This window comes from Haliotis cracherodii, unplaced genomic scaffold, assembly GCF_022045235.1.
Source record: "Haliotis cracherodii isolate W230 unplaced genomic scaffold, xgHalCrac1.p SCAF_32, whole genome shotgun sequence".
NCBI lineage: Eukaryota > Metazoa > Mollusca > Gastropoda > Lepetellida > Haliotidae > Haliotis > Haliotis cracherodii.
In genome coordinates this window covers 3404899-3417007 of record NW_027266289.1, presented here as the reverse complement: position 1 = coordinate 3417007, position 12109 = coordinate 3404899, and the positions used below count along the sequence as shown (strand labels likewise).

The following is a 12109-nucleotide window of genomic DNA, read 5'->3' as shown; positions in this document are numbered from 1 at the left end:
GCCAACAGAGGGTTAGATGGGCACGTGTAAGGTGGAGAAATGTAGTGTTTACTGACGAGTCCCGTTTCCTACTCACACGTGCTAATGGGCGCGCACGTGTCTACAGACGTCGGGGTGAACGTTACGCCCCCAACTGTGTGCAGCAGGTTGTCCCATTTGGCGGCGGAACTGTCATAGTATTGGCCGGAATTCATCACGGTGGTAGGGCACCTCTCGTGCATGTGGCATGTGCCTTGACAGGTGTGCGTTACGAAGACTTGATCCTACAGCCTTACGTTCTTCCTCACGTCAACGTTCATGGCAGACAGTTCCAGCAGGACAACGCTCGACCGCATATTGCACGTGTTTGTCAGGACTTCTTACAGCACAACCACATCCAGACATTACCTTGGCCAGCCCGGTCACCAGATTTGTCCCCGATTGAGCATCTGTGGGACGAGTTGGATCGACGCGTTCGAAGAAATAATCCACCGCCCCAAACACTTTCGGCGCTTCTCGATGCACTTCAGCATGAATGGCAGCACATCCAACAGCGTGTTATTGACATCTTGATTGCATCTGTGTGTCGTTGGTGTCAAGCGGTGATTGATGCACGTGGTGGGCACAACTGATACTGACATTTTCTGTACCCTTGTGACATTAACTGTATCGTGTACGTGTGTCTGTCTGGGTGACAAGATTAATGTTTTGAACATTGTGTACATTGATCTTCAAACAGTGTTTCAAGTATGGTTTCTGTGTCCTATTTTGAAACAATCGCATTATATTACATTTTGAAAGTCAGTGTCAAGTTTCTTTTTTTTGAAGAGTATATATACCAGATTTTTTGTGCAGTCATGTTCAAGGAACTACAATCTACCTGTGCGTTTCTCTTTTTGAAGGGTTTATACATATATATATATACACACACACATACACACACTCAAACATTAATATATATATAAAAACTCAACAACAAAAGTTCATGTGACACCAATATTGTAGTATATTTTTCAAACAAATAAAATTTGGTTTTAAATATTGTAGTACATGTATGGAATCAAGTCACAAAAACGCAATGCTGCAGGAAGGCATACGTTCTATGCAAAAGTTGACTTTTATACACGCCCCATGCATTTCACTACCCAAGAATGGATATAAAAGCATGTGCGTTAACGGGATTCCATATACATTGTTAAGCATCGTGCTGACAACAACCACTTAGAAAAACAACAAAATTACGCAATATTACAACATTAAGAAATGCCACGGCTGTCCGAAAATGAGCGTCTGCGAGCCATTGGTATGCTTGAAGCAGGATCGAGTCAACGAGATGTTGCAAGACAATTTAACGTCCACAGAAACTCCATTTGATGTTTATGGCAACATTGGCAACAGTCGAATGCAGTCAGAGACCATCCTCGGAGTGGCAGGCCACGCGTAACCAAATCACCTCATTAAAATTCACCATGCGGTTTAAACGGTCTCCATTGATTTTAGCACACACAAAAAAGAAAAGAGGCCAAAAATTAAACCGAGAAAACATTCTTCAAGTTGGCAAACAATTCAGCTCTGGGACGAACAGTGATGAATGTTCGAAAGCATGTGCATGTTGAATTTAGTCAATTCATGAAAACAATGTAAAAAAAATGCGTGCCAAGAAAACATGTGAAGCTTTCACAATTTTCAATTCAGACCCAGCTACAGTTCATTTGAAAAAAACAATACTCTTTCAACCAGTCTATGCAGGGTTTTCAATTTTAGAACTCTCCAAAACTCTGATTCATGATTTTCATTGTGGCTTTATAAAGTCACTCCATGGAGAGAGGGCTCAGCTGTGTTTCACTGAGACAGATTCTTTACGTTACGAAATTGAGACATCATACATCTACGCTGATATGAAACAGCATGCTTTCATACCAGTAATTATGACTCCAATCATGCCCTCTTTTCAAAAGCAAACGCCAGAGTTATGTGATGTTACACGTGGACGACAGGGGATGGGCAAGTTATCCTGTTTGCAGCATACACACTGTGCGTAGACGTTGAAATTGTGAATCAGAAGGATATGTCTCTTTTGAATATATATATATATATGTCATCAAGGAGTGTTGTTCCCTTGAAAACTGTTGCAAGCTGTCCACTGACAATATCCATAGGACAATTGTCTCTGAAATGTCCCTCCAATAACACTGGCTACAATATTAGTACATCTTCTACTGGTACCAATCAACTGTTCCTGGGTCATCAGTGACTACGTCAGGGATCAGGTGGATGTAGGGTCAACTCTTCCTCTGGTGATATGTAACCATCAGCTGTGCTCGGGGCATTAGAAGCCTGTTTGATCACCTCTTCCACTGGTGATATGTGACCATCAGCTGTGCTCGGGGCATTAGAAGCCTGTTTGATCACCTCTTCCACTGGAGATATGTGACCATCAACTGTGCTCGGGGCATTAGAAGCCTGTTTGATCACCTCTCCCACTAGTGATATGTGACCATCAACTGTGCTCGAGTCATTAGAAGCCTGTTTGATCACCTCTTCCACTGGAGATATGTAACCATCAGCTGTGCTCGGGGCATTAGAAGCCTGTTTGATCACCTCTCCCACTGGAGATATGTGACCATCAGCTGTGCTCGGGGCATTAGGTGGATGTATGATCACCTCTCCCACTGGTGATATGTGACCATCAGCTGTGCTCGGGGCATCAGGTGGATGTATGATCACCTCTCCCACTGGAGATATGTGACCATCAGATGTGCTCGGGGCATTAGAAGCCTGTTTGATCACCTCTCCCACTGGTGATATGTAACCATCAGCTGTGTTCGGGGCATTAGGTGGATGTATGATCACATCTTCCACTGGTGATATGTAAGTGTCAACAGTCTCCGCGCCATAATTGACTACATCAGGAATCAGGTGGGTGTAGGATCGGATGGTGGATGATGCTGAACTCTCTGTTGACATATCTTCATCTCTGTGTACAATGGCAGGCACCGGGTCGAAGACATCTGCTATGACAGGCATGATGAGACCAGGTTCTTCTTCGAGGTTCCCTTGACCCTCAGCTGGCTCCTCAACGTTCAAATCCCCCTCTTCTATGTCATAGTATCTGTGCCACGACTCGTACTCCACAACGGGGCTACACTCCGCATTCGCCAGATTCACTCTGTAATAACAAACGAAGAAGAAAAGAAAACATATTGCTCATTGCCAAGAATCTTAAACTTTACCTGCGGAAATGACACATCTACTACGATAACAATCAATGGAGGTCTACATCATATCAGGACAAGGGGCACCAAGAAAGGGTTAGCACATGTTAGAAATGTTGCATAGATAACTTAGAAAGACGAAAATGTCAGTAGGAGTAATAAGAGAAACAATATTCCTGCACACACAATGACCCCCTTTCCTTAATATGTTTTATTATAATTTGAAAATCATTGGTCGTGAGTGCACTACTATCTGGTGGATATTTCAGGCTGTTCAACTCCTGGCTGTTGTGGATGATTGATAGGTTCCCGATATTTTCTGTTATTTGATGGCGACAACTAGCTTCTTCGTGATCTATGGTGATTCAATAAAAGAACATCACTTGACAATGTATCTAAATTCAAAACGTCAACTCCAGAGAATTATCAGTTTCAGGCATAAAAAGTTTGATCTGCACTGAAGGAAGTGAAGACAAACTAATCATACACCAAGTTTGATGAAACGATTTCAATTGTAATTGAGAGATTTACAAACTGCAGGTTACGTACTTTCAGAGGATACAAAAATCAGACAACACGCACATCCCTCAAACTAACCTTTGCTTGGTCTGACCTTTGCGGTAACAGACATAGTTTAACACCAGGGTCGCCAGGACAAAGAGTACACACGCTGTTGGTAGTCCTATGTTGAGACCAAAGCCAGTTTCACTGATCCCAGTAGGCCTTGCATCTGGTGAGTAGATAAAGAAAGCACGTTATCCAGGTACAGAAGGTCACCTTTATTAGACGACATAAAGGTTGAGTGCCGAGAACGTGAAAAAAATATTTGGTCTTGACCATACTACCCAAAGAAGCAGACAGACAATGCGCCTAGACTATTCTGTTGATCTGAGTTTAATGGAATTAAACTGATCTGAGTTTTCTTACGAGAAAAGTTGCATGTTTAATTATAGTTTGTATTTGATGAAAGAATAAACATGCAATCCTGACCAATCCAGGTCGTATACAAAATGTTTAGAGGGATGGTGATATATATACTCAACAACAAAAGTTCCTGTGACCCCAATATTTAAGTGTATTTTTTCAAACAAATAAAATTTGGTTTTAAATATTGTAGTACATGTATGGAATCAAGTCACAAAAACGCAAAGCTACAGGAAAGCATACATTCCATGCAAAAGTTGACTTTTATCCACGCCCCATGCATTTCACTACCCAAGAATGGATATAAAAACATGTGCGTTAACGGGATTCCATATGCATTGTTTAGCATCGTGCTGACAACAACCACTCAGAAAAACAACAAAATTACGCAATTATACAACATTACGAAATGCCACGCCTGTCCGAAAATGAGTGTCTGCGAGCTATTGGTATGCTGAAGCAGGATCGAGTCAACGTGGTGTTGCAAGACAATTTAACGTCCACAGAAACACCATCTGGTGTTAATGGCAACGTTGGCAACAGTCGAATGCAGTCAGAGACCATCCTCGGAGTGGCAGGCCATGCGTATCCAGTAATTGACAAGACAACTGGATTCGAACAACACACCTACGAAATCGATTCATAGCCAGCAACAGTGACTGCAAGAAGAATCCCTGGCCTTCGACGAATATCTTCACAAACCGTACGTCGTCGCCTCAAATGTGCAGAGATTGTCGCAAGAAGACCCGCCAGACGTCCAATTTTGACAGGAAATCACCGTCAAGCACGTCTACAGTGTACGGCCATGGGGTGGGGACAAACTCTATTCACTGACCAGTCTCGTTTTCACCTCGAGTAGCGACTAGAGGTGGACGTTACGTCAATCATTGTGTCATGGAAGAGTGAGTGAGTTGGGTTTAACCCCGCTTTTAACACTATTCCAGTTAAATCACGGCGTGTCAGCTTAATGTGGGAGGAAAGCCCGAAGTGATGCAGGTCTCGGACGTTTACCACTTCGGTGAAACACACGAGCACGGGTATGGTGCTGACAAACCTAGAAACATAATCGGGGTGAACCGGGATTCGAACCCACAATCATAGGTTTCTGGCGTGTCCAGGGGACGCAACTCTGCACAGCGAATAGCGGCGCCTTAGACGACTGGGCCACCCGTGCCCCCGTGTCATGGAAGAAGATCGGTTCGGGGGCGGCAGCGTTATGGTATGGGGTGGGATTACAGAACGACAGAGGACCCGTTTGATAGTGGTAGAGGGAAATCTCAATGGACTGCGCTACCGCGACGAGATCATCGGCCCTGTTGTTCTACCGTTTTGCATCGTCATGGCCAAGGCATTACCTTTCAACATGACAACGCCCGGCCTCGTATTGCTTGACTTGTTCAGGATTCTCTTCAACAAAACAACGTGAAGGTCATCCCCTGGCCGGCTCGCTCCCCTGGTCTCTCACCAATCGATCACATGTGGGATGAGATGGATCGGCGCCTTCGACCTCAAACACGTGTTATACAGATATGTCAGGAACTTCGAAACATGCTCCAGCAGATATGGACAGATATCCCACAGGACTTTGTGAGACGCCTGATCCATTCAATGAAACGAAGATGTGTTGCTTGCATCACAACCAGAGGTGGACACGCACGCTATTGATTTGTAAATTGACATTTTGGCATGTTCATGGTTTGTTTATGAAATCACGCATTCTCTGAAGTCAGTATGGCAAATTAAACCATTTGAACACTTAAAGGAGTGTTTTATCTGTTTTTATCCGAAATTGTTTCAGATTTGGTAAAAATCATAACTTTGCATTAAATCTTATTCCATGGCACAGGAACTTTTGTTGTTCAGTATATATATATATATATATATATATATATATATATATATATATATATATATATATATATATATATATATATGAGAAATGGTTTGCCTGGTTTTTACAGTAAAGAAAAAAAACTCTACAAAAAGCAGAGTCCACAATTTGTTATATAGAGTGATGACAACAGGTGTTTGTGAAATGGTTTGTGAGTGTAAACTCTTGAAATAGAAAAAGTATATCATTATTTTCTTCTTTGACGATGTCAAGGTGACTATTGAGTAAATTCATAATCTCGTCTTTTCGGCACACTGACTGAAGGAATGACTGCTTTACCTGAGCATGTCTCATTGTAATCACAATACTCCCTGGAACAGTTGCTAGTACAGGAAGTTTCACACCCATGTTTACTGACGTCACATCCGTTGATGCACGTGCCAGTCTTCTGATCACAGACCTCACCACGACACATCTCACAGGTTTCATTACAAAACTCCCCAGAATATCCTGTGATGCACCCGTCCACACAGCTCCCGTTGTGTTGGCTGCAGGTGTGGTTGTAGCAGTGGTGAAGACAAGGCTCACAGTCCCTCCCGAAATATCCAGGTCTACATCCATCAACACAAGCACCTGCAGCATCACACCTTCCATCACTACAACCTGCACTGCATGGAGAGGAGCAGCGTGGGCCATACCAGCCTTCTACACAGCCATGGAGACACTCGCCACTCTGGTTGTGACACTCAGATGTACAATACACTGAAGCATTTCTACCAGGGGGCAAACATCTCGTCGTTTCCTTCATGTTGGTATGAAGCCTGCAATTATGACTGCACACCTCAACACAGAAATAACCACTGACGTGACGTCCACATCCTTCCATACACCCTGTTTCACACAATCCTGAATAATGACAATCAGGGCCGGTATATAGTGGGTAACACTCGTCACATGTGCCAGTGATCCTGTTGCAAGTCTTACACCTGCTGGAGCAGTTCTCACAGTCGGAACCGTAGTATCTGTCCACACAGCCATCCACACAGGAGGAAGCCAGCTGACAGTAGCCCTCCTTACACTCAGACCCACACTTGGTACATGTGGCCTCTTGACGTGCACATGGTCTTGTGCAATATGTGCCATGATAACCAGATGCACAACCTTCAGTGCATCTCCCAAGGCCTGTCTCTGATGACTCGCACGCACCATTTAGGCAACTGTTCCTGCAACGTGCCTTACATTTCACGCCAAAATATCCCGAGAAGCACTTTGATTTGCAGTACCCCGTCCTCCTACACTCTGAACAGTGCTGACCCTCCAGACACCCTAGTCCTGCTGCTGTAAAATGTAAACATAACTCGCTTATAGGATCTGTGAAATAAAATGTCCTTTAAGGGTCACAATATTTGAAATGTCTATATGCACTTGAAAATAGGAACATAATATCAGAATGCTTTGGGCGTTACTTTATTGTGTGGAAATTGCCCAGAGATCACAGAGATGTAAGGCTCAAATTGTGTGTATGTGCAGTTGGGCGAGGGGACGTGTAAACTGACATTGAACAATTGTGTCTTTCTTTGGGTTTACCTTTTCAAGACTGGAACAATTAGTCAATCAATCATAATCACATGATTGTATCTTCAATGTACCAAAACATATACTTGCATATAAAATACATTTATATTGTATTTGCTATTTTTTAGTTTGAATACAGCTGTACTAATCTATATCTTTTGTCTTTTTGAACTCATGTGTCTGATCTCATCATTCATATTGTAGTTTTCGATTCAACCTTTGCATTAACATGTAACAATGTTGTTTTATGTCACAATAACAATATTCCAGCTTTATCACCGGGTCCTGTAAACAATCCAGTCTGAGATGAAACATTATCAGCTTGATCACCAGCATTGGATGCTACTTGTTCTGTCGCCGAGTGTATGTAAGTCAACTTGTCAAGTCCACTTGGCGGGACATGACAAATCTTTGAAAATCATTATAACTCAGTACAATATGTAAGATCATATTTAGAGGCACATGCTTAATAGTTTTACCTTGTGTGGAAACTACCATGGACATAAGAACCAGAATCACAGCGAGGGCCATAGTTTTCTGGAAAGAAGAGTGTTTAACAAAGAAGTGTGAGGAAGCTATCAAAAGTAAAAATTGAATCACGTACATTAAACCTCTCATTCATTCATTCATTCATTCATTCATTCATTCATTCATTCATCTTGATGCCACTCGGAATTTCATTAAAGTTATGTCAAACAAATAGTGCTCTCTATTTAAGTTTGTTTTGACATTAGAATAGTGATTTATTTTATTGGCCAAAGGAAGAGAAGATAACCGTTTTAAAGTCTGTGTGATATCAACATAAATCGCTCTGGCATAGCTACATTTTGTTCAGTCAACACAAAACCGTACCCAGTTGAATTAATTCACTGTTTGACATGCGATGCCAAGTCAGATTTATCCTGACAATCGTTAGAGTAACATTATATTGTAGCATCTTATTGGATATCTTAGATTTTGCATCTGTAGTAAATTTATCGAGTATTTAATAACCCTCATATGAGCGTCTATGTACAATGGGCATCTATTACATTCACCATACACCATAACATATTGGGGTGCTAGATTTACGGATAAAGTTATTACAAACATATGAATATCTTTTCAACATCATCTATAATTTCTGAATCCCATATTTCGGGTCCATGCACCAAAATTGGACTAATTTTGCTGACAAAGATTTTCAAAAATAGTTCATTTCCAAGTTGCTTAAGGTTTTGAAAAAAATGCCAATGTTAATTCGGGTTTTGAGGGGCCTTACATATAGGCGAAACATCCAGGCCAATAAAACCCCGAATTTAAGAACATCAAAGCTCAATCTCCAAAGATGACTCTGAGTCAGCTCTATCAGACAATATCCATGACAACCCAAACCACCGCATTCAGTGGGACAAAGTCAAACCTTTTGTTTGTTTATATTACTGGTACGGTCCATTTGTTTATACGAGGGCCATTCTATATATAACCAGCCTAAGCTATTTATCAGATCTTAACGGTTGCATGTTTGTCACGTGCTGTGCACCAATGTATGTCACGTGCATAGACAAAGTTTCACTGAGGAAATTGTATTTGAAGTCACACACGTGATCTATAAAGATGGCAAGGGTAGATTCTGCCAAACTTTCGTCAAAGGTTGAGTACAGGGCTGTTATTAGGTACCTCTACTTAAAAGGGAAACCGGGAAAGGAGATACATGATGAATTGTCAGATGTTTATGATGTTTACCTTCGTATGCACAGGTCAATTTCTGGGTTGCAGAATTTAAGAGGGGTCGGGTGAACCTGGAAGATGAGCCACGCCCTGGCAGGCCTGTAGAGGTGACTGAAGACCAAACCAGTGAAGCTGTGAAACAACTGGTTGTCAAAGACAGGCGAATGAAGGTGTCAGAAATGGCCATGGCCTTGTACATTTCAGAGGGAAGTGTCCATACCATTTTGCATGATCGTCTGGGTATGAGGAAGCTGTCTGCCCGATGGGTCCCGAAATGTCTGAGTGATGATCAGAAGGCTGTACGTGCGTCAATGTGTCAGGCACTTTTGACGCAATGCTGTCGGGATGCAGACAACTTTATGGAGAGAATTGTTACTGGTGATGAAACCTGGGTACACCACTATGACCCAGAAACCAAAGAACAGAGTAAGCAGTGGTCTGGCTTTGCTTCACCCCGTCCCAAAAAGTTTAAGACTCAACCATCGGCTGGCAAAGTCATGGCAACCATATTTTGGGATACCAAAGGGGTCTTGCTCATTGACTACTTGCCACGTGGCCAGACTATTACTGGAGAGTACTACTCCGATCTCCTGGACCGTTTGCGGACTGCTATTCTTGCCAAACGTCGTGGAAAGATCACAAAAGGTGTGCTGCTCCAACATGATAATGTCAGAGTGCACACCTGTCGACTAGCGGTTGCCGCAGTGAAGTGCAACGGGTTCAAAGTATTGTCTCATCCACCTTACTCACCAGACCTGGCACCAAGCGACTACTTTCTCTTCCCAAACTTGAAGAAAGAACTGCGTGGACGTCAAATCCGTTCCGATGATGAACTCACGACAGCACTGGAGGGGTGGTTACACGAACAACCCCATGGTTTCTATCACAACGGGCTTTTAGCTCTCACACATCGCTGGACAAAATACATAGACCTCAATGGTGATTATGTGGAAAAAGAAGAAGTGAGGAGCAGTAGCAAATAGGTTGGGCTGGTAATATATTGAATGGCCCTCGTATTACAGGCTTCATCGGCCAATATGTTTTACCCGTCTGTGTATGTAACAGGCTTTTCCACTCCAGCAGTATAACTGCATCTTAAACAAACTCAACTTTATAAACACTGCCTCCTATCCTGAAAATATACTTGTCAAACATACTCTGTACATCACTTGCTTGATACAGTTGTTAGAACATACACCGAAACGTCGCTCCTAATTGTAATACAGAAGTTATCCATCCATATATATTATCCTTACTTCATTTATTGAGAAAAAAAGGGAAAAGGACTGAAAATACATCCTTGGCGAACACCAACATTACATGCAAACGTATCTGAAACAGTATTCATATTACGCACACAAGCCTTTACATCCTGGTAAATAAGGCACAATAGTTTGCCAATGCGATTTAAAAGGCTCCCAGAGTTCATCTCTTGAACAAAGTTCAATGTTTTCGCAAAATCTACAAATAAGACATAAAATTTGCCACCCTTTGTTGTTAGATATCTTTTTATAATTGACTGTAAAATAAAAACGTTATCAATTGTGCTATATCCCTATCTAAATCCAGATTGTGCCTCGCTGACGTTTACAAATGTGTATGCCCAAAGCACCAAACGTGTATTAATTATATATGTGAACACTAGAATACACTCAAAAGCACAATTCCTCTGTAGTTATTTGTAGCAATACCAGTTCCTTGAGTGTGAATGAAGTGTTGCTGTTTGTAATTTCTGATTCACCATAATCAAGTTCGTGATGCGTACGTTATCCAGTGGTGACAGTAACCGTGCGAGACGATATTTATAAAAAAAATCACATTTATCAAACAAGCCAGTTGAACTGGTTATATAGTCGACCGCATTGGCGCCGAGATTTCCAACAAAGGTGAAATCTCCAATACCGGTGTCTGTACCACGTCTTCCATTCATAATATGAATATCCTAAAACACTACACACATCTAACACACATTGACAAAAGTGTTTTATTCCCGAACCTTCAGAAAATCTTCATACGATGATCAAGTAAAAACTCATACATGTTATTTCATGGCCGTCTAAGTATTCAAAAATGTCATCTTCTAAATCACGTTCTGTGCTGGTACAAAGTCGCCACAAACCAATATGTAAACATTGTTACACTGACAGAGGATATCAAGCAAACCATTCTGTAGGAGTATTATACCACAAGTGCACTTTCTTATAGGACTATTATACCAGGTTGAAAACTCTGGACCAATATGCCCACATTATATATCTTTCTGAAAATTAAATAATTACTTTTTAAGAAGAATTTAAATGCCATAATCATTCATTTTTGTCCATTTCACAAGCTTTATAAGTTGTTTTCTTTCATTGAGAAGAAGAGTTGAGACAGTTAGACTATATTGATATGGATATTATATTCAACAATATTCAAACCACATAGAAATACTAGTATGTATTTCAAAAGTTAATTTAAACTTACCTTCCTCGTTAACTGTTATCAGCTGAATGCGAAGTGTGTGCGTCATTGTCATCTTCCTTATTTGGAGGACACGTGACTTACACATCTTCCTGTCGAGGGGGAAGTTAGAGGTGCACAGTAGTTTCGGTATTGACATCAGTGTGCTTGTGAACCCGATACGGCATCCTAGGAAGTAACCATGTTATAGTTGAGGGTGAATAGGTAGATGTTCAACAATTTGGTTGATCAGGCCCCATAAGAAACTTGGACATACTGAAACAAATTAAGTGCCATCATACATCGTGGTTTCGTACCAGTAGCCATTACTGTAAAGATGGCCGTGACTGAACACTGATCATACCCTATTCACACGTGACCAGTTTTCCTTGATATGTTATGGAATAGGGCGACGTTTTTCCAACACTGTTAT

General features: G+C 41.6%; 2 protein-coding genes across 2 annotated transcripts; one reads left to right on the top strand and one right to left on the bottom strand.

The window, feature by feature from the left end:
• Window positions 1-2238: 2238 nt before the first annotated feature.
• LOC139477282 (multiple epidermal growth factor-like domains protein 10) lies at window positions 2239-8055 on the bottom strand. The gene is made up of 6 exons (XM_071259830.1): window positions 8004-8055; window positions 6579-7281; window positions 6289-6482; window positions 3792-3924; window positions 2884-3148; window positions 2239-2316 (listed from the first exon to the last, which is right to left on the bottom strand). Exons 1-6 carry the CDS (start codon window positions 8053-8055, stop codon window positions 2239-2241), a joined length of 1425 nt encoding a protein of 474 aa, XP_071115931.1.
• A 1065-nt stretch (window positions 8056-9120) lies between these two features.
• On the top strand, window positions 9121-10217 carry LOC139477278 (histone-lysine N-methyltransferase SETMAR-like). Its single transcript, XM_071259825.1, has 2 exons — window positions 9121-9129; window positions 9264-10217. The coding sequence occupies exons 1-2, from the start codon at window positions 9121-9123 to the stop codon at window positions 10215-10217; spliced, it is 963 nt and encodes a 320-aa protein (XP_071115926.1).
• Window positions 10218-12109: the final 1892 nt, after the last annotated feature.